The 21,192-nt window shown below is 51.2% G+C and overlaps 3 protein-coding genes across 4 annotated transcripts; 1 reads left to right on the forward strand and 2 right to left on the reverse strand.

Moving 5' to 3' along the window:
- Window positions 1-1,404: 1,404 nt before the first annotated feature.
- On the reverse strand, window positions 1,405-11,953 carry LOC119330688 (zinc finger CCCH domain-containing protein 46-like). Of its 2 annotated transcripts, XM_037603804.1 has the most exons (11): window positions 11,665-11,952; window positions 11,297-11,531; window positions 11,097-11,182; window positions 10,908-11,006; window positions 10,724-10,817; window positions 10,092-10,303; window positions 9,790-9,902; window positions 3,054-3,231; window positions 2,605-2,668; window positions 1,942-2,092; window positions 1,405-1,850 (listed from the first exon to the last, which is right to left on the reverse strand). In XM_037603804.1, the coding sequence occupies exons 1-10, from the start codon at window positions 11,706-11,708 to the stop codon at window positions 2,045-2,047; spliced, it is 1,173 nt and encodes a 390-aa protein (XP_037459701.1). In that variant the 5' UTR covers window positions 11,709-11,952; the 3' UTR covers window positions 1,405-1,850; window positions 1,942-2,044. The 2 variants fall into 2 exon arrangements, with proteins under 2 accessions (XP_037459701.1, XP_037459702.1); XM_037603805.1 differs by lacking the exon at window positions 1,405-1,850 and having other exon boundaries at window positions 2,024-2,092; window positions 3,053-3,231; window positions 11,665-11,953.
- A 195-nt stretch (window positions 11,954-12,148) lies between these two features.
- LOC119334598 lies at window positions 12,149-13,094 on the forward strand. The gene is made up of 3 exons (XM_037607134.1): window positions 12,149-12,365; window positions 12,476-12,641; window positions 12,737-13,094. The coding sequence occupies exons 1-3, from the start codon at window positions 12,257-12,259 to the stop codon at window positions 12,792-12,794; spliced, it is 333 nt and encodes a 110-aa protein (XP_037463031.1). The 5' UTR covers window positions 12,149-12,256; the 3' UTR covers window positions 12,795-13,094.
- A 593-nt stretch (window positions 13,095-13,687) lies between these two features.
- On the reverse strand, window positions 13,688-17,586 carry LOC119332714. The gene is made up of 9 exons (XM_037605869.1): window positions 17,145-17,586; window positions 16,858-17,055; window positions 16,280-16,764; window positions 15,472-15,571; window positions 15,305-15,364; window positions 15,111-15,203; window positions 14,904-15,023; window positions 14,481-14,804; window positions 13,688-14,373 (listed from the first exon to the last, which is right to left on the reverse strand). Exons 1-8 carry the CDS (start codon window positions 17,316-17,318, stop codon window positions 14,484-14,486), a joined length of 1,551 nt encoding a protein of 516 aa, XP_037461766.1. The 5' UTR covers window positions 17,319-17,586; the 3' UTR covers window positions 13,688-14,373; window positions 14,481-14,483.
- Between the last annotated feature and the right edge of the window lie 3,606 nt (window positions 17,587-21,192).

A 21,192-nucleotide genomic window follows, 5' to 3' on the forward strand; every position in this document is an offset into this window, starting at 1 on the left:
TGCACACGTAGTACGTACTCCCTCCCGTACCTAAATATTTGTTTTTCTAGACATATTTTAGAGTGTAGATTCACTCATTTTGCTTCGTATGTAGTTACTTGTTGAAATGCCTAGAAAGACAAGTATTTAGAAACAGAGGGAGTACGTTTTATACGTACGTGGACACGAAGCTCGATCCTTGGCCCCGCTTGCCATGGCCCAACCTTCCCGTCCAACTGTAAACGAGCATGCACACTCACATCACATGAGCATGGCGTCGCTGCTGCATCACACGGAGAAAGCGTATTTTTACGCGCCGCCTGAGGTATGATGCATTGCTTGTTTCTTGCTTTCTCTCTCTCTCCCTCCCTCCTCTTTTTCCTTTTTTTGCGATGAGCTCGTTCGCCCTCCTTGTGTTTTCCGAGGGAACGAGCTTTTCCTCTTCGCTAGTGATAATGATCTCGTCGTCGTGCGCATCTTTTGCAGCGTAGTACACTACGAGAGACCCTTGGCGCGCCTTTTCCTTGACTTGATCGGGCAACATGGGACCGGCCAAAAGGAAGGGTAATGACGGTGGATGTTACCACTTCCACATGCACATGCATGTGTCCCGTGTTTCTTGATTCACGCACTTTCCCTTCCATTTATGCTAAACAGACTAAGGAGGAGTGACGCGCGCAGCTGCTGCCCCAGTCTAGCTAGCACGTTTTCGGGCGGCAACGGGGGAGGAGGGGTAGCCCAATAATTCGTAACAGCGGGGCTTGTCTGCGTCTGTGTCGGCCTAAAACTCCGCGAAATGAAAGCAACATGCGCTTCCAAAGCTGCACTGTATGGAGCATGCAAGGATGCCGTCCTCGCAGTACTAGCTAGGCGGCGAGTAATGGCGGAGGCCCGTGGTAGGTGAGTGAGGAGTGAGGACGAGGCCGGCCACGCGTGGACGTGGCGTCGCATCGCTCCCGCCGACCTTTCTCGGCCTTGCACGGCACCAGCACAGGGCAACCGCAGAAAAGTGGCTGTACTAATCTGAACATGGCCTCGCATGATCACGTTTCTTCGAACTTGGCAACAGGCGGAAGAGCAACTTGCGAAAACTCATGCTAGGAAGTAGGAAGATTATGTTTGTTAGAGCATCTTCGATAGTATGTGTATATTTGGATGTCTATATATTTATATAGACAATGGTCTAAAAAAATTCTTTTATATACACGTCTAATTTTGCATCAGAACGTCTATATACAGGGACCATATCAGGTGAGCCATCGCTGAGAAGAGGAAGAAATCATGACTACAGTTAAGTTTAGACGACGCCTTCACAATGTCCAGACGTGAACATTGTCAATGTCGATTTAAAGGATGTGTATATTTGAATGACCAAGCTGTTGGACGCCTGTTTTGGGCCCACGTCCTGAAAAACGAGTATAGACATCCATATAGACAAGCTATTGAAGATGCTCTTATCCAGTTGCTGCTGGATTGTCATCCAGTTACACAAGCGCGTTGAGTTTCGAAACAGGTGCTACTATCCAACATCCGTTAAGTGTGAAGACCTTCACGCGGTCTTTTGATTTCACGGCGCGATTAGTGTTGGTTTACTTCTCACTCTTTTTCTTTTTTGTTCGGCTAGAATCAGTTCCGGTTTACTTTGGTTCCTCCGCATATCACTTCATGAATAAGGCATGTAAAAAACACATGATGTACTGCATGCAGCTGAGACCGCTCAACTGTTTGCTTTCTATAGTTTCTACCTCTGGTTTCCTTCTGTAGACGGGGGCAAAGCAAAAGTAAGTGGTGCCAAGCACCGCATCGAATCGACCTGCCTTCATCTACATTGTTGTACACTCTCCAGCTTGCTTCGCCGTATCATCACCAAGCTGAAACATAGCAGAAAATCAATATGCGGTGACAAACGGCAGATGAGAATTTCTTCAAGGAGACAAGGATCAAAATAGTCGATATATATACCTCATGAGGAGACGACTTTGATGCCACCTCAACTACATAGAAAGAGACCACTTAAAGGGCACTGACTGGATCATGCCTCCACAATGCAAAATTCCTCTACTTCTTAAAATACATGGCTAACATGCCTCGCTGGCGGTTCATCCAGCGGTATCTGAAAAAGGAGCTTCGTGTAAATCAAATGCCGCAAACTTGATAACATAAAAAACTAGCTCAGCAGTAACATTTATGCTACACAGTTTCCATATAGAACGAGGAAGAATTTAGTATATCTCCTAGCAGAAGTTCCACTGTTTTTCCAGACTCCCACCAGGAATGTCTAATTATCCAGACACGAAAATTTTATATGTGCTCCATATAGTTGGTAGAGCAGAACCTACTGTAATGTAAGTAAACAGATAAGACGTCAAGGCGTAAATTCCTAATAACTAAACTATTATGCCTTCAAAAAGAAGCAGCAAAATCATGTGTGTGTGTGTCACCACTTTAGATGCTGGAGATAACTTGGAGATTAGCTAAGCACGCATGCCACAGCTTGTGTGTGAGTTAAGAAGTCACGTGATCTTGCCGAAATGGTGAAGAGAAGCCACCAGGAAAAACAATTGTTTGTGGCCGAACATTCTTAAGAAATAAAACCATAGAGGTATACAAGGAAAGTAGCCACACCTGTCCAATTTCCCATTTTTCCTTCAGCCAAATGCTATCATCCTGCTTTTCGTTTCTACTGGCTCTGTTCAATAAAAGCATAAGGCAAGGGTAAGCACAAGTAGTGAAACTTCACTCTGTTACAGATAGATGTTTTATAAATTCATAAGTCAAAAACAACAAAGTAACAAAATATATTATAATATGGTTAAACAGCCAGGTTTAATTGATTTTTGATATTCTCCTAAAACTGTGTCTTACCAAGGAGCATAATTTTATAGCAAAGAAAGTAGTACAATTATTAATTGAAACTTGTACTAATAATATTTCTACTAAGAATATTAAAGGAAGTAATACAGTGAACACCTTCACCGCATAATCTAAGAATCTGCGTTCAATTATTTCTCATTAATGGGTTATGGTTCTTGCCCAGAGTACATATATAAATTAGAATTATGAAGGAACTTAACTCAACAGCTGCCTGGTCCATGGCACTTGTACGAGGTGTCATCCCATTAAGTAACTCCACTGACTGCTTATCAATGTCTCTGTGATGGCCAGACGAAGTAGAGTTCTGAAAATTGCTGTTGCTGGACATGCTCGAGCCTTGGTAACTCCCAAATGATTGCTTTGATGTCTGGCTCCCAACTGCATATGCAAGTTTTGAAAAAGTTAAAAAGGCACCCAAGCACAATAATTTCTGCAGATCTCCTAAAGAAGGGATATAAGCAAATGTTTATAACCATAAGAGGGTGAAAATAACAGGATCTATTTCAAACAAGATTGTTGAATACATGCAAGGCAAAGAATGAACTTTTGGACAGGTGCAATGTATTTGTGCTAATGCATATCTCTGTGCACTGGTCATAGTTTCACTTGATGAATGCCAAATGCACCGCCTTCTTTCATGCAACAGTAGAACTTCCTGCTATGGAATAACAATTATAACAATATTGTGAAATTTAATCGTTTGCATCATTGTTAAAAAAAATCATCATACACCAGCACAACGAAAATCTACATTAAGATGCCATTCCTGGTTCCTCATGGTGCACATACACAAGATGGAAACAGCCTTGTGGAACTTGCCAAAAATGATTTTATAGCATTCATTTACCAATATGTGCCAAATTATTCAATGGTCAGAAATCAGAAAAGATGGACAGCATCTGGAGACAGGATAGACTCAAACAGTTAAAAGTAATCAGATTTCAGACTGTTGGTTAATTTTTATTGTTCATCTGGGGCAACATATCGTATGGAATCTGTTAGGAGCTAGGGTTCTGCCCTGCCTAGGGCGTAGGGTGTAGGGGAAGGAGGGAGTTGGGCGCCATCCTTGCGGTTGGGCGGCGGCGAGGCGCCGTCCTTGCGGTTGGGCGGCGGCGGCGCAGGAAGGAGGCGGCTAGGGTTAGGGTTCCGGCTCCTCTGGGAGCCGGGCAATAGAATAGTCTTATTGCTTAATTCTCGAAATAGTCTTACAACTTGTATATATAACCATAATCTGAAAATAAAACTAAGATAACTTGAGGCCTAAGCCTGCCCAATGGGCCCCCTACGGCCATAGACCTGGCCGGTCATAACATCTCTCCCCGCCTGCGCAAACAGCTCGTCCTCGAGCTGAAAGTCGGGGTAGTGTTGGCGGAACTCCTCGCGCTGCTCCCAAGGAGCGTCCTCCTCTGGTAGTCCGGTCCACTGAATCAACACGTACCAGGAGCCTCGGCGCAGCTGAGCCTTCAACGCCTTCTCTGGCTCAGGAAGTAGGCGCCCGTCCGTGATCGATGGAAGTGCCGGCGGTGCCGCGGGTGGCTCGCCGCGGAATGGCTTGAGCAGCCCGACATGGAAGACATCATGGATCCGCGCGCCTGCCGGAAGCTGAAGACGGTAAGCCACTTTCCCAATGCGTTCCAGGATAGCAAAGGGACCGGCATAGCGAGGACCGAGCTTCTTCCTCGCGCGTGGGTCCAAGGACTGCGTAGAGCGGTGAAGTAGACGCAACCAGACCCAATCACCCACCGCGAACTCCGCCTCGCGATGGTGGCCATCATAGTAATGTTTGGCCAACTGCTGGGCCTGTAGGAGCCGTTGCTGGACCTCCGCTAGCATCTCATCACGGCTCCTCAGAAGAGCCACGGCTGCCTCGGTCCGTGCCAAGGCCGGATCAACCGGAAGGATCGGCTGGGGTGGCCGGCCATACACCACCTCAAAGGGTGTAGCACGGAGGGCGGAGTGATAAGAGGTGTTGTAGCAGTACTCCGCCCACGAGAGCCAGTCCACCCATGCACGACGGCGATCACCTATAACACAACGCAAATACATGGCAATCACCTTGTTAACTATCTCAGACTGGCCGTCCGTCTGAGGGTGGAAGGCGGTGCTCAGGCGTAGCTTCACGCCCGCCAGCCGGAAAAGGTCGCGCCACACATGTCCCGTAAACACGGGGTCCCGATCACTGACGATTGAAGAAGGAAACCAGTGGAGACAGACAATGCCATCGAAGAAGGCCCGTGCAACAGATGCCGCTGAATAGGGATGGCCAAGCGCGATGAAATGAGCATACTTGGAGAAGCGGTCGACCACCGTGAGAATGACGGACTTGCCGCCCACCTTGGGAAGGCCCTCGATGAAGTCCATGGAGATGTCCGCCCAAACCTGAGACAGGACCTCCAAGGGCTGAAGCATGCCAACCGGCCGTAGAGTCTCCGTTTTGTTGCGCTGGCACGTCACACAAGACCGTACCCAGTCACGGACCAGGGCACGATCACCGGGAATGTAGAAGTCGGCGCGGAGACGATGGAGCGTCTTCTGCACGCCCTCATGGCCCGCCGAGTGGGCGAGGCGCAGCACCTGCTGGCGAAGATCGTCGTGCGCTGGAACGAAGACCCGGCGCCCATGGAGAAGCAGGCCATCGGCGAGGCGCCACGGCTCCTCCAGCTCTCCCGCCGCTAGCTGCTGCTGCAGGAGGAGGGAGTCGGCCGCGGCAGCGGTCGCCCGTCGGATGTCGGCGTAGAGGGCGAAAGAGGGCCCGGTGAGGATGCAAAAGGCCGCCCCCTCCACCGTACCGTCGTCCACATCGGCGTCACGCCGAGACAGGGCGTCGGCGACGGTGTTAAGACGACCCGGCCTGTACTCGACGGTGAAGTCAAAGCCAAAGAGTTTACTGATCCACTGGTGCTGGGGTACCGTCGAGAGCCTCTGATCCAGCATGAACTTGAGGTTGTAATGGTCTGTGCGGATCCGGAAGGAACGGCCCCAAAGATAGGGCCGCCAATGGCGTACTGCCTGCACCAACCCAATGAGCTCACGCTCATACGCCGCCAGCTTAAGATGGCGCGCGGCAAAGGGGCGGCTGAAGAAAGCAAGGGGTCCATCGCCCTGATGCAGGACCGCAACGAACCCCGCACCGGAGGCGTCGCAGTCGACGGTGAAGGGGAGGTCGAAATCCGGCATCTGCAGTACGGGTCCCGTCGTGAGGGCCCCCTTGAGGGCCTCGAATGCTGAAGTGGCCTCCTCATCCCAAGAGAAGGCGTCGGACGCGTGAGTGGGGCCGCGATGAGGCCAAATACCCGGATGAACTTCCGGTAGTACCCCGCGAGGCCAAGAAACCCGCGAAGAGCCCGCGGAGACTGAGGAATCGGCCAGGCGGCGACGGCCGCCACCTTGTCTGCGTCCATGGCCACTCCCTCAGCCGAGATGACGTGGTCGAGGTAAGCGACCGAAGGCGTCCCTAACGAGCACTTCGAGCGCTTAAGATGAAGATGATGCGCCCGAAGCTCGTTGAAGACGATGGCCACATGCTGGAGGTGCTCTGCCCAAGAGGCGCTGTAGATAAGAATGTCATCAAAGAAAACGAGCACGAACCGACATAAGTAGGGCCGGAGGACATCGTTCATCAAGGCCTGAAATGTCGCCGGGGCGTTGGAGAGGCCAAAGGGCATCACCAAGAACTCGAAGTGGCCGTGATGAGTCCGAAACGCCGTCTTGGCGATGTCATCTGGATGCATGCGCACCTGATGATACCCCGACCGGAGGTCCAGTTTGGTGAAGAAGCGTGCCCCATGTAGTTCATCGACCACCGGGATAGGGAACTTATCCTTAAGTGTGAGAGCATTAAGGGCGCGGTAGTCGATGCAGAAACGCCACGTGCCATCCGACTTGCGAACGAGGAGGACCGGCGTTGTGAATGGTGATGTGGAAATCCGGATAATGCCCGCGGCAAGCATGAGTGCACACTGCCGCTCCAACTCGTCCTTCTGCAGCTGGGGGTACCGGTAGGGTCGTACTGCCACCGGCGCCGAGCCCGGCAGGAGATGAATACGGTGGTCGTAGACCCGGGCCGGCGGAAGGCCCTGGGGTTTCGCAAAGAGATCACTGTGCTGCTGCATGAGGTTATCCAACAGCGGATGCTCAGCCTCAGTGGTGGCTGCGGCCAGCTGGAGCGGGGGCGACGCCGGGGCGCCTCCAACGCCCTCCCACCGGATGCGACAGCCGAGGCGCCAGAAGGTCATCGTCAGGGCGTCGAAGTCCCAAAGGATGGGTCCGAGAGTCCGCAAAAAGTCGACGCCGAGGATGAAGTCGAAGCAGCCCAAGTCGATGCCAGCACAAGTGATGGTGAAGTGCTCGTCGCCGATAGTAATGGGTACGTCCCGAGCGAGCCCATGGCAGCGGAGGCGGTCACCATTAGCGACGGTGACCCGCAGCTGCTCCCCGCCTGTCGGCTGTAGCTCAAGGCGCCGCATAGTAGCCTCAGGTAGGAAGTTATGTGTAGAACCCGTGTCCAAGAGAGCCCCCAGAGTCTCGCCACGGATCATGACCGGTATAAGCATAGTCCGCTCATTACGGATGCCGGCCAACGCATGAAGGGAGACAACAAGGGCCGTAGCCGGCGCGGGCGCGGGTGCCGACGCGACCTCGGCGGCGGTTGGGTCGCCGAGTCCATCATCGGGGGTATCGTCCTCCGTCTCGTCGACCGTCTCCAAGTAGAAGAGGCGCGGGCAGACATGGCCCGGGGCATAGGGTGCGTCACAGTTAAAGCACAGACCCAGGCGGCGGCACTCGAGCTGCTCTGCCTGCAAAAGGCGCCGGAAGGGCCGCGTCGCGGCCGGGGTGGTCGCCGGCGAGGCGGCTGAAGGTGCTGGCACGGGCGGCGGGGGCCATGGAGGCAGTCGGCTCCCCCGAGGTGTTGTTGGCCGTGTCAAGGCCTGGGCACGCTCCTCGAACGCCCGAGCTTAGTATACGGCCATCTGTAGGTCCTGGGGCCCCTTCATCTCGACGTCCACGCGGATGTGGTCGGGAAGGCCGCCGACGAAGAGCTCAGCTCGCTGTAGTGCTGTCACCCCTGGTGCGTGACATGCCAGAGCCTAGAAACGGTCGGCGAAATCCTGGACCGTGGAGGTGAAGGGTAGGCGGCCCAGCTCGGACAAGCAGCTGCCGCGCCGTGGTGGTCCAAAGCGAAGGAGGCACAGCTCGCGGAAACGATCCCAGGGAGGCATACCGCCCTCGTCCTGCTCGAGGGCGTGATACCACGTCTGGGCTGCACCCCGGAGGTGGTATGAAGCGAGCCAAGTGCACTCGGACGCAGGTGTGCGCTGCCCCTGGAAGAACTGGTCACACTGGTTTAACCAGTTAAGGGGGTCCTCCGAGCCATCATACGTGGCCAAGTCAATCCGGGCGAAGCGAGGTGGTGTCGGGGTCGATGCGCCAGTGCCCACCGGTTCGACGATGCGGAGGGCGGAGGGCGGCGCGTCGTACTGCAGCGTGGACACCGACGGTTCACCGGCCTCCGTGTAGACCGGCGGTGGCGACGTTCCGGTGAGCCATGCGGGAATCGGAGAGGGCGACGGTGGGAACCGCACCTGCTGGATCGGGAGCCCTCCTGGAGGGGCCTGACTCAGGCCGGCACTGGGTGGCGGGGACGGCGTGGGAGCCGGTGCAGCTGGCGCGGAGGGAGCCGGCGCGGGCCAGACCGGCCACGGGGCGGGGGCGGGCGCGGCCGACGCGGGTGGCGCCGCGGGCGCTGGTGCGGGCCATTGCGGCCAGGCCGGCGCTGGGGCGGCCGGCGGCTGGAGCGCCGGGTAGCCCCCGGCGAGTGCTACGGGCACCGAGTACCACGGAAGAGCGGGGGCCCGGAGGGCACAGGGGGCGGGAGCGGCGGGGGTGGCCCGTACGGGCTGGCCAGGAAGAGCCGGATGCCCTGGACCGCGACGACCAAGTCGTTGAGGACACCCGCCATGGCCTCCAGGGTGTAGTGGGCCAGTAAGGTTGAAGGGGATGGCGGTGTAGCGGTGACGGACGCCGGCGGCTGGCCGGTGGGCGCGCCGGAGATGAGTTCCAGCAGCGCCGATGGAAAGGCCAGCGGCCCCGTGGCGAGTGGCGATGGCGCGGCAGCGGTGGTGGTTGTTGGAGCGGCGGCGGTGGTGGTGGTCAGAGGCAGCGACGGCGAGGGTGGTGAGGACGACATAGTCGAACCTGAGCTGGCTGATACCAAGGTGTTAGGAGCTAGGGTTCTGCCCTGCCTAGGGCGTAGGGTGTAGGGGAAGGAGGGAGTTGGGCGAGGGCTGGAGCGCGGCGGCCAGCGGCGAGGCGCCGTCCTTGCGGTTGGGCGGCGGCGGCGCAGGAAGGAGGCGGCTAGGGTTAGGGTTCCGGCTCCTCTAGGAGCCGGGCAATAGAATAGTCTTATTGCTTAATTCTCGGAATAGTCTTACAACTTGTATATATAACCATAATCTGAAAATAAAACTAAGATAACTTGAGGCCTAAGCCTGCCCAGTGGGCCCCCTGCGGCCATAGACCTGGCCGGTCATAACAGAATCATTCTTGATGGTGTAGTCATGCAGATATGCAATCAATTTAGGTTTGAGCACAATGTTGACATGAAAGAATATCCAAAGAGTAAAATAAAACAAAATTTGACATTGTACATCAAAAGGGGAAATGCAAATATTCTCTTTGCATTTTCATTCAACAGGCCTTTCATCTTTATCATTTCGCTATACCCATTTGCATGTGGTGAACAGATAAAAACATTCATGACAGTTAACACAATTTGTGGAGTAAAAAAAGTAAAATTTCTAGGCCCAGTGCATATTAGACCATAACTTCAATTGCTCTATTCATTAGTTCTTCTACATACAATACGATCAAGAAGCTAGTTTGAACTTATACCCAAAAACTACAACTACGGTTGCAAAGATCAACTAAGGCATATACCTGGAACTCCAAATCTCATTCCAGTACTGCCAAAAGCAGGGGCACCAAACGATGGAGTAGACTGTGTAGGCTGACCGAAAATGGTATTCATTGGAACTCCTGGTGTGGCAGTTCTGCATAAGATACATTAGTTCAGATTATAAACATAAGAACACAATAAACATGATCACTCATATTGACGGAAAGAAAAATGATCAGTCATGTTCATAGCAATTTATGGTAACCGAGTATTCTCGAAAGTGCCGACTACTAACAGAGTAACAGAATCAACAGTTTATTCAAGACCATAATCAGAGTATTACCTTGGCCCAGATCCGAAATTTGTTGCTGCTCCAAGTTGATTGAAACTACTAAACACAGGTGGTCCATTAGTTTGAGAACTCCCAAAGGTTGAGTTATTTTTCACTTCTGGGAAGGAGCCTGCAGTAGGAAAGCTTGGTGTTGCACGTGCCTTGTTCAGCAAATTAGTGAACTCCGCCAACTTTGCATTTTGTAGATTCCTTTCTCCTTCAACCTGAAGAAAGAAAAAATAAGGAATGATAGTTTGTTCTTAAGAAATTTCGGAAACAATTAACCAACTTTACAGTGACCAGTCTACAAAGGTTGATCTTTTTTTTTTGGTTAAACCCACACTTAGAACTTAGAAGTCTCTATGTTGGAACATTTTCACGGGCATAGACCATGTCCACAAGGAAAGTTTCCACATATCTCTATGACTCTACCAACGATGATAAAGCAGGAATGCAGGAACACAAGGTACATATAGTAACCACTTGCTAATGTAACATAAAGTTCCATAAAAAAATTGTGTTACATAGCATTGTGCTAGTACATATGAGATCAGAACAATGTAGTCGCAGTAATGTTTGACCACATACTTCAAGTGCCAAAAAATACCATGAAAAAGAAAGGGTGGTACTGCCAGTAAGCTTACTATTGACTGCATAGGCTTCCCTTGTTTGCCCTCTTCGTATGCTTTAGCTCTCAGCTCCTCGTAGCTAATATCCCCCATAATGTCACAAGGACCACTGTGTGTAAACAAAGCCAAATATTAAGCCATCTACATGGCCTAGCCAGGGCAGCTGCTGAAGCGGAATTCAGCATAAGATGTGATTTACCTTCTGAGATGAGCATAACAAGTAAGCTTCCACAGGGGAGCCTCATTCTTGAAATCATCAGATATCTGTTGCCTGCAGGACTCGGTGTCTGCACAGGATCTGGGAGAAGAACTTGCGACGTTAGTGACTCGCCCGTAACCAAGTCAAGGAAGATCAAAAGTATTATAGCACCATGGCATCGCGACTCACGTGTGGGCCGCCTGCGGTGCTGGCTGCGCCTCCGCTTGCTTTGTCGGCGGCGCCGAGGGATCCCTCACCCACTTATTTTGAAAAGGCTGACAAAACAATTCACTAGTCATACATGCATCTATCCATATAGACCACATAATTTTGCAATTGATGAAAATGTCGTACAGAGGAAGATCTCTTCCCCATTACAGTATACTAACCTTTGCCGGGCCAGGCTCGTTCCGCTGCTGGGCGGCACCGCCTTGCACTCCGAACCCGAACGGGTTGGGCTTCTGCTGCTGCTGCTGCTGCTGCTGGGACTGCGCACCGAACGACTGCTGCTGCGGCTGCTGCCTGCCCCCGGCGCCGAACCCGAAGGGGTTGGGCTTCGCCTGCTGCTGCTGCTGTTGGTTGGAGTTGGAGTGCACGAACCTGCACTGCGCCCCGTACTTGCAGCTGCGCGCAGCATCCAGAACCAGCATTACATACAAATCCACGGCGCGCGCGCGCGGCGGGGTCAGGGCAAGGGCAACCAACCAATCGGAATCGGTGGCCGCGGCGGAATTAGAGCGGGGACGGATCGGGGTACCTGCCGCGCTGGTAGTTCCTGCAGAGCTCCGGCCGCCGGTTCATCGCCGCCGAAGGGGGGCGATCCGGGGACGGCGCTTGGCCGGCGCGAGTCGTGCCTAGGGTTTAGGGTGGGGGGCTCGCTGTTGCTCCGAAGGACCCCCTTCCCCGCCGCCAGAAACGGCCTACTTCACTCTGCCGACGGATCAGCGTAGCGTGGACGCGAGGCGGCGGGGCAGTCCTTGGCTGTCAGTCGGTGGGATTCGGGGAGAAGCCGCGGCGGGCGCGGAGTCCGGTCGGCGCAAGAGCGGCGCAGAGCCAACCAACGGGCGGTAATCGCTGGGCCGCGGGACGCAGGGCTAGGCCCATGCGACGTGGGCCGTGTCCCCTTCCGCGTTTTCCTCTCAGGTGGCTGGTGGGCTAACCCTCAAAAGAAAAGGTGGCTGGTGGGCTTCCACCGTCCCGTACTACGGGCAACAACGGCAAGGCGCGCCCTTAACCACACACAGGGCAGCGAGGCTGAGTGGCTGACCAGAGCGGAGCAGAGACCACGAACGAGACGCGGCCGGCCACGGCGCTGGTGTCCTCGTCCGCCGTCGCTGTGCCGCGCGGGGATGGCGGGGCAGGCGCCGGCCGTGGTGGCGTTCGCTCTGGCGGCCGCCATCCTCTCGACGCCGCCTCCGCAGTCGGAGAACTTCTCCAACATCCCGCCCACGCTCTCCGGTACGTCCCCGTTCATCCGCAGGAGAGAGCAGCGCCACCACGGATGGCATGCGCACAGGCACAGGCACAGCACAGGTATCAGTTAACTGATGATGGAGGTGGGGATGCAGGGGACGACAAGGCGCAGGTGAGGATCAAGCACCCCAAGTCGGCCAAGGCGCTGCAGTGCACCTCCAAGTGCGTGGCCACCTGCATCCGCGGCGGCGAGGGGCCCATCAACGTCCGGAGGCCCCTCGTCGTCTTCAAGGAGGGGCAGTTCCGCAGCCGCCTCTACTGGTAATTACTCTACTAATTAGCCGCCCTGCCTGCCTGTTAGTACTGCTGGGGCCAGGCCACTGACGAGTTAACCATACGTGCTTAATTCCGTGCAGCCTGACAGAGTGCTCGGACATCTGCAACCTCATCAAGGACGGCGAGGACGGGCCATGAGACGAGCGAAGCTCTTGCCCAGGAGGAACGACAAGCACATTCAGGGCCATTCCGGGACTGCATTTCTCACAAGGAACCGCGCGAATCACGACGGAAATTCCGAAAGGAACCACGGCGGTCATGCGGTGAAGAGATCATACTAGGGAGGGAGGGAGCATATCGCCATGGAATTTCTGTACTTTCTACCGCTTGCTTATAGCTGTACATGACACAGCGGGCAGAGCAATACATTTTTGGCATTGTCAGGACCATGAGCAACAGAGATACAACATGAATGAATGAATGAATGCCTTCAACTCATAACTTGAATTTTATTCTGCAACATATACAGCCATGCTGAACTCACTGATCCAGTGTCGAAACAAACCTGCTGAACTCACTGCACTTGCAATCCTTTCTGACCCGCGCACTTGCTGAAACAGCTAGGTTCAACTGTCAACAATCTAGGTTTCCTTTCTTGCTTATAAATTGTAGTACTACTCCCTCCTTTTCGGTTTATAGGGCTTACTCCCTACATAAAATTGTAGTATCTCAAAATTTTAGTTTTTCCATTTTATAAGGTTCGATTTGGTTGTTCCCTATTACATGTTCAGACTTCAAGGTGCATTAAATCATTGCATGCAAGTATTAAGAAAAAACTGACCAATGCATGCACTTTATGCATGCATGCATTGCAATTAATGCATTCGTAAACATATTTTTTTGAGGAAAACAAGAGCATTAATTGGGTGCTTTTGCAAACTATAAAAAATATTCCACCACCCATCATCTACCTTGGTTGGTGGGATTTTTGAATTGAGCCTTAGGGCATCTCCAACAGTTGTGAGATGGGTGTTGGTAAATTTGCCACCTAGGACATAGTGATGATGTGGCATGTATTAAATGTGGAGAGAGAGCAAAGTTGTATGTAGATTAACCAACAACCTTTGCACAAGCTCCAAGGTGAAATAGAGAGCAATCATATTTATTGTCTCACAATCTATTGGATAGCTTACATACAACCTATTAGAGTAGTTGTATGATAACTTGTTGGTTGATGACATGGCCATTTTACCAACAAGACTAACATACAACCTGTTGAAGATGCCCTTATAAACCGGAAAGGAGGGAGTACATGATAATGCCGCAGACCAGAGCTGCAGGCTACATTATACTCCCTCCGTCCCATAATATTGACACTAGTGCAGTGTCAAAAACACTATTATATTATGGGGCGGAGGGAGTACATGTTGTCAGTAGACTCACAACACCTTCATAACGATCGCCTTCATTTTATTTGCTAGCTAGTTAGAAATCAACCACTATCATATACAACATTTTGCCCTGAATTCGACAAGAAGTCGAGGCAAACTAGCCAATTAATCCAGCTGACGTGCTCAAGATTTATCTGACATCTTGAGGAGGATACCAGTCTTTTAATCCAGCCGGCCGTTGCACATTGGTTCAGTGCTGAAACAAACCGGATGATCACTGGATGTGCACCTGTGTGATCCGAGACCTGGTCGACCACTTGCCGAAACGGCTCGGTTCGACTGCCGACAATATAGGGCTTCCTTGCACCTCTGACCTGATGATTCAACTGTTACAATAAACAGATATTCAGTACATGGAAAGACACACAGATATTCGCTGTTGCAGAAGTACTCAGAATGCAATTTTTTATTGTTGGACACTATTTTAGCTTACCAGTCAGTTCACTGATCCCATATCAGGCAGGAAAAGGTATCGAAATCGGGAGTCGAACGGGATGATGCCGAAAGTCCGGGTGCCCAGGAGGCTTTGCCGCCTCTGAGACACGCAGTGCTCGACGAATGTAGCTTGCTGCTGAGGCAGGAAATGCGATATCCAGATAGGGAAGCTGTTGTCGTCGACGAACCCTCGCGCGAAACAGTGCAGCATTTTGGGGATCAGAAGCTTCCCCTTCCGGCTCACTCCCACCGATGCTCTGATGAAATCACGCTGCGCATCCTGCAGCTCTTCCCTTACGTTGCTGGCTGTGTATATCTTCACCTGCAATGATAAACAATCGTCAGTTAAGTATAAAAACGTTGCAAAATGATGGTGCTGCATTTCATATCAAAAGCCATAAAATGAGTGATCTAAACTTACTGCAGGCGAAGAATACATTCCACAGCTGAGGGCAAATGTCAGAAGTGGTTCAGGTGTTGAAATGCAGAACTTTCTCTGGTCCTCAGGTGATTTTATCTTCTGAAGGGCAAGAAGCAGAGCCTTAAGCAAAACAAAGAAGCTGTTACCAGTTTGCATTCATGAACAAACAAGCAGGTTTGTCATCAAGATGCACTGCAGCTCACATACCATCTGTGGCCTGTGATTCGGCGGCTTCATCTTCAAAATAACATATTCGATGAATGCCGCACTGAATGAATTCCCTCCAATTGTGTAGGCAGCCTGGAATAAAAATAATAGCAACAGTGTTAGACATGAATCATCACATGAGTACAGAAAAACGAAAATCAGTTAACGAGCACAAATCAAGTTTTGAAGCAAACCTTTTGCATCAGTGAAAACAGTTTCATGTCACTTCGTGGAACACCGTAGGCAAGATAAGCCTGTAAAGGGATAAAGCACCATCAAGTCTCGCGTCAACTATCAACCAAGTCTATCTCCATAACCAGAAAGGCTACACAACTAAAGCGAGTCTGTCAATTCACCATACGTGCATCAACAAGGCGTTGTACAGATTGATCCAAAACGCCAATCTCGCGTCGTCGCTGAGATGAACAGGGTTTACTTCTGCCAGCTGTTCAATCAGCAACCTGCACTCCAATTAGCATCCATCAGTACGGATTAGTGAATTTTAAATCAAAACCAAAGCATCAAGACATGCTAAGAACACTGCCCATCTTTTTGGTATTCAGACTTGCAACTAAAATTGTAATTTCTTGGGGTACACAAAGTGTAATGCTGTCTTGTTTGGTAAGTCAGCAGACTAATAGCATCCGTAATTTCAAACTTTGTCTTGTGCGGTATTCAAACTTGGAACTAAAAATGTAATTTCTTGGGCTAGACAAAGTGTGATGTTGTCTTGTTTGGTACACTGAATGGTACTCCCTCCGATTCTTTTTTCTCTGCGCATAAGTAGCGTTCCAGATACCAAGAAGAGCCCAGCTGGTTGTTTTTTGGACTGTTTTACCCTTGTGCATGCATGGAAAGCGCTGGACATTTTCAGTTACTGCATGCATTGGATTGGCCGGTCCATGTGGCTCCTCTTATCTCTCCCAGACCTGCAGTACGGGCCCGCTGCATGGCGTGATTCATTGGCTGCCATTTCGTTGCAGCTGCCAAAGCAATGCTAATTACTCCGGTCAAAGGAGGGTATGCTCGGAAACTTGCCAACGCGCGCAGACTATTAAGGAAAAAATCAAAATAAGTTATGCGCAGACTAAAGCGGATCGGAGGGAGTAACTGCTACTCATAGCCAGTGGACTCTGAATATAAGTAGCACGGATTGGTTGACACCATACCTGAACTTCCGAAGCGACTCCGCGGCATACTCGAGCTGCTTCTTCCCGGCGGACATCCACGAGACCTCCGACGCGGCGCCGTAGCCCCCGATGTCGGCCCAGCTGAGCTTCTCCCGGGCCTTGTATGGGTCGAAGACGGTCTCGGAGGCCAGCAGGTGGTTGTTCTGGTTGAGGTCGACCTGGGGGCTCTGCACCCAGGAGGAGATGGAGGATGGCTCGGACAGCGACCAGAAGGCGGCGATCCCGCTGGGCGACGGGCCGGCGCGCTGGCCCTCCCCGGCGGCGGAGGGGTTGCTGGCCCTGGAGGCCTCCCGGCAGGAGTCGGAGAGCGAGATGAAGATGTTCCTCATGCACCGCACGATGTCCTCCGACAGGTGGTTCGGGTTCGCGCCGCCGCCGAGGGCCTTGATGGAGAACTGCCGATGCAGCTTCGGGGGCGCGGCCTTCTCCGCTCTGGTGGAGTTGCTGGTGTCGCTCGCCGTGTCCTGGTACGGAGAGAGCGCCATGGATGGATTCAGATACGGAGGTAGAAAGAATGTGGTGGTGAGGAGAGGGGGGAGGCCGGCGGGCGGGCGTACGTCGGATTCGGACTCGGGTCTGGCGGCGGGGCGGTGGGAGCAGAGGGGGAGCGGCCGCTGCTTGGCGTTGGCGCGGTACTCGACGAGGCGCCGCTCGTTGCGCTCCTGGATGAGCTGGAAGTGGAGGGCGACCATCTCCTCCTCCAGCTTGGAGACGGCCGCCTCCATGGCGGAGATGTTGGAGAGCAGCTCCTGGGCCTGGAGCAATGGCAAGCGCATCCATACATGCTCTGGTTAGGTCGTGGCCAAGGATGGCAGAGAGAGAATGGCGGCGGCGGCGCGCTTACGTGGGTGGGGAGGTAGGACATGTCGGCGAGGGTGACGGCGGCGTGGTCGAGCGCGTTGTCGAGGATGGCGTGCAGCGCCGTCTCCTCCCGCAGCACCTCCTGCAGCCTGAGCACCTCCTGCTCCAGCTGCGACCTGAAGCCCTTCCTCCTGGCCTTGCTCCGCGGCAACGGCATGGCTTCCCGCTCCGCCGGGGACTCCGCTGTTATTGGCCAAGGACGATCGAAGCGGCGCACGTATCGCTGATGACTCCTCCGGAACGACGACGTCCGTGGTAGTTAATGGCGATGAACTGAAGCGTGCGGAGCGGAGGCGGGCGGGCGTATTTGCTGGGGCGGAGCCGGGGAACGAGGAGACCGGCGCGACTGCGACTGCAGCAGCGAGTATTAACTGAGGAGGAGGCAAGGAGGAGAAGGAGAGGCGTGCACACTTCAAAATTTGAAATGCGCCTAGCTACTAGTCTCCGACGCGTCGCTAGTGCCGTCCGCGTGGAGGGAGTGGGTGGCCAACTCGCGACCCGAGGCCGAGGGGGAGGCGCGACAACAGGAGCCACCTCGCTGCTGGGCTGGCCCGACTGCCAGACCAGACCTCACCTGGTACTCGGCCGCTTGCTTGGGTGTGGGTGCGAGAGGCAAGGCGGCGTGATCCGCGGACCTGCGCGCCAGCAGCGTCCCCAGCCGAGGCTACCGGGGTTCAGTTCGAGGCGGGCCAGCGCTGGCCGCCGAGCCCAAGGCGACGCGGAGGCTTTGTCCGGCGCGGTTGTTCCCTTGCCCATCCACGCTTTTGTTCTCTTCTTTTACGGGGGCGCATTGCATTGTTTATCGTTACCGCGGCTAGTGGAGCGGTGGTCGCGCCCAGCTTTCGTGTCGCCCCGCACGCCGCCCCACGCCCACGGCCAGGCGGATGCGATGCGGAGACCGATGATCCCGATCCGTCCGTCGCTCTGACTGTCCGTCACACCACCCACACACGGATCCACATACTACTACCTCACCCTACCCTACCAGTTCAAAACTTTTTTTTTGCAATCTACCAGTTCAAAACTTCAAAAACTTGAACCGTCGCTTGCCCGGCCCGGCCCGGCCCGGCCTCCATCAACAAAAACAAATGTGAAAAGACAAAAAAAATCCTGAACGCCGCTAGCCCGCTACGTACCGCTGCTGCCGGCGGCGACACGCGGAAACCGGCCAGACCATGGAGCACGACCGAGCCATGGCAATGAAATGAATACCGGAGACCAGATGCACCTACTCCACTAGCCGCTGTAGTAGGAGTACTGCGTCCTGATAAGTGTCGTCAATGCCCCCCAGCTCGGTTGCTTCATTCAATCGCTGCTGGTGATGGAAGGGAAGGTGGTTCAATGCGACCGACTGGAGGGAGGGATGGATGGTGACAGTTTACACTGGCCCCGCAGTAAAGACAGCATGTGGGGCAGTGGCTGTGGGTGCGTGCTGCTTGCCCAGAAAGCAGCACCAATGAATGGTCAATGAAGACGACCGCTCTGTCCCATGAATCAACAATACTCCTACTACAGCGCAATGTCGAAAAAGTGCAATGTCGAAAGCGCGCCACTTTCTCTGACAATCCGACTAGGGCCATCTCTAACAAGTTGTATGTTAGTCTTGTTGGTAGAATGTCCATGTCATCAACCAATAAGCTATCATACAACTACTTCAATGGATTGTATGTAAGCTATTCAATAGATGGTAAAAAAATAAATGTGATTGCTCTCTATTTCACCTAGGAGCTTGTGCAAAGGTTGTTGGTTAAACTAAACGCGTAACTTCGCGGCTCCTGTTCGGCCCTTGCTGCATCAAACAGTCGAGGAAGACCATAGCCTCGTTGTTTCTCATTCTACCAACCGGTTTTTAGACATATTCATATTACTCTTGAAGATTTTTTTCAAATATATATATATATATATATATATATATATATATAAACTTTTTAAAATGCAAACAACTTTCAAATTCTGGTAATCTTTTCAAAAGCGTGAAATACCCAAGATTTTTCAAAACTCGCATGTTTTTCAAAAATTCTGAATTTTTTTAAAACCGAAACATTTACTGAATTTATTAAAAAAATGGAGGGCCATTTTTTGAGTTCCCAAACATCTGTTTTAAATTTGTGACCAAATTATGAAAACAGGAATAATTTGTATATTCCGACAAATATTTGAAAACACAAATATTTCAAAAACAATCCAAACTATCTTCAGCTTTGCAAACATTTTCTAAAAAGTACACTTATTCAAAAAGAAAAGATAAAAAAACTGGTAACAGGGCTGGCCATTAAGTGTGGCGCAAGCAAGCAGGCAGAGCGCTTGCCGCCCGTGTCTACGTGTGGTTAACCGAGGGTTTTCGTTTCTTTTTTCCCTTATTATATTTTGTTACATTTTATTTTAACAGAATATCTTTAAAAATAGAAATGTTCGTCGGATATTAAAAAAAATATTTTACAATTATATATTAATTGATAAATCATTCACAAAATTTTGTAAAAATGTGAAGTAAACTTAAAAAGTGTTTGCATATTTTAAAAATATTATCGCATTTTAGTTTTTTCTGTGATTTAAAATGTGTTAAAGTGTTTCATAAAGTGTTAATGCATTTTGAAAAAAAATGTACAACTTAAAATGTGTTCCCACAAATACTTGCAATTTAAAACAAAAACTGACAATTAAAAAAATGACCGCATATTTTGAAAATATTTTAACACAATTAAAAAAGAGTATTAAAACTGTTTGCACATTTTGAAAAACATTCACGTAACTAAAAAATATTCAAGTGTTTTAAAAATACATCCATTTTGAAATGTATTCCAGATTTTCGCCCACCATGCAACTCATCATCTTCAACACTGCCAGCATCCCCATCGAAATTTGTGCCTTTTGGCTAATAACCTCATATCCCAAGCTTCTTGTGTGAGATCCCACCACGTGTTGTCGCTTTAGGTACACTTTTGACGTATCCATAATTTTTATTGTTTAATGTCATTATATTACAACTTTTACATATTTTTTGCAACAAATTATATTATTTTGGGGATTAACATATTAATCTACTGCCCAGTATCAGCTCCAGTTTTTTGAATGCATTTTTTGTGTTTCGCAAAATATCCGTATCAAATGAAGTCCAAACACGATAAAATTTTACGGAGATTTTTAATTGAATATACGATTTTTTGCAAGAATTAATGTCAAGGGGGGCCAACGGCTTCACAAGCTCACAGGGCGCCCTCCCCCTCCTTGGGGCGTGCCTGGTGAGTGGCTCCCTCGAAGTCAATTGGAGCTATCCTTCAGCCGTAAGGAAGGTTATATCCAGAAAAAATCGTGTTAAATTGATTATTATTATATTTCCTTGTTCATGATAATCGTTTATTATCCATGCTATAATTGTATTGATAGGAAACTCAGATACATGTGTGGATACATAGACAACACCATGTCCCTAGTAAGCCTCTAGTTGACTAGCTCGTTGATCAATAGATGGTTACGGTTTCCTGACCATGGACATTGGATGTCATTGATAACGGGATCACATCATTAGGAGAATGATGTGATGGACAAGACCCAATCCTAAGCCTAGCACAAGATCATGTAGTTCGTATGCTAAAGCTTTTCTAATGTCAAGATCCTTAGACCATGAGATTGTGCAACTCCCGGATACCGTAGGAGTACTTTGGGTGTGCCAAACGTCACAACGTAACTGGGTGGCTATAAAGGTGCACTACGGGTATCTCCGAAGGTGTCTGTTGGGTTGGCACGAATCGAGACTGGGATTTATCACTCCGTGTGATGGAGAGGTATCTCTGGGCCCACTCGGTAGGACATCATCATAATGTGCACAATGTGATCAAGGAGTTGATCACGGGATGATGTGTTACGGAACGAGTAAAAGAGACTTTCCGGTAACGAGATTGAACAAGGTATCGGGATACCGACAATCGAATCTCGGGCAAGTATCGTACTGCTAGACAAAGGGAATTGTATACGGGATTGATTAAGTCCTTGACATCATGGTTCATCCGATGAGATCATCGTGGAACATG

Source organism: Triticum dicoccoides, chromosome 7A (assembly GCF_002162155.2).
Source record: "Triticum dicoccoides isolate Atlit2015 ecotype Zavitan chromosome 7A, WEW_v2.0, whole genome shotgun sequence".
In the NCBI taxonomy this organism is placed as follows: Eukaryota; Viridiplantae; Streptophyta; class Magnoliopsida; order Poales; family Poaceae; genus Triticum; species Triticum dicoccoides.

Excerpts from the sequence above, each read along its gene's own strand:
- LOC119330688 (XM_037603804.1), bottom strand. The coding sequence starts at position 11,708 with ATGAACCGGCGGCCGGAGCTCTGCAGGAACTACCAGCGCGGCAG. Across the intron at positions 10,304-10,723 it reads GGAAGCCTATGCAGTCAATA|GTTGAAGGAGAAAGGAATCT; the intron begins GTAAGCTTACTG and ends TTCTTTCTTCAG. Across the intron at positions 2,093-2,604 it reads AAAAATGGGAAATTGGACAG|ATACCGCTGGATGAACCGCC; the intron begins GTGTGGCTACTT and ends CTCCTTTTTCAG.
- LOC119334598 (XM_037607134.1), top strand. The coding sequence starts at position 12,257 with ATGGCGGGGCAGGCGCCGGCCGTGGTGGCGTTCGCTCTGGCGGCCGCC. Across the intron at positions 12,366-12,475 it reads CATCCCGCCCACGCTCTCCG|GGGACGACAAGGCGCAGGTG; the intron begins GTACGTCCCCGT and ends GTGGGGATGCAG. Across the intron at positions 12,642-12,736 it reads TTCCGCAGCCGCCTCTACTG|CCTGACAGAGTGCTCGGACA; the intron begins GTAATTACTCTA and ends AATTCCGTGCAG.
- LOC119332714 (XM_037605869.1), bottom strand. The coding sequence starts at position 17,318 with ATGCCGTTGCCGCGGAGCAAGGCCAGGAGGAAGGGCTTCAGGTCGCAG. Across the intron at positions 16,765-16,857 it reads GACCCGAGTCCGAATCCGAC|GACACGGCGAGCGACACCAG; the intron begins GTACGCCCGCCC and ends TCTCCGTACCAG. Across the intron at positions 15,204-15,304 it reads TGTTTTCACTGATGCAAAAG|GCTGCCTACACAATTGGAGG; the intron begins GTTTGCTTCAAA and ends TTTTTATTCCAG.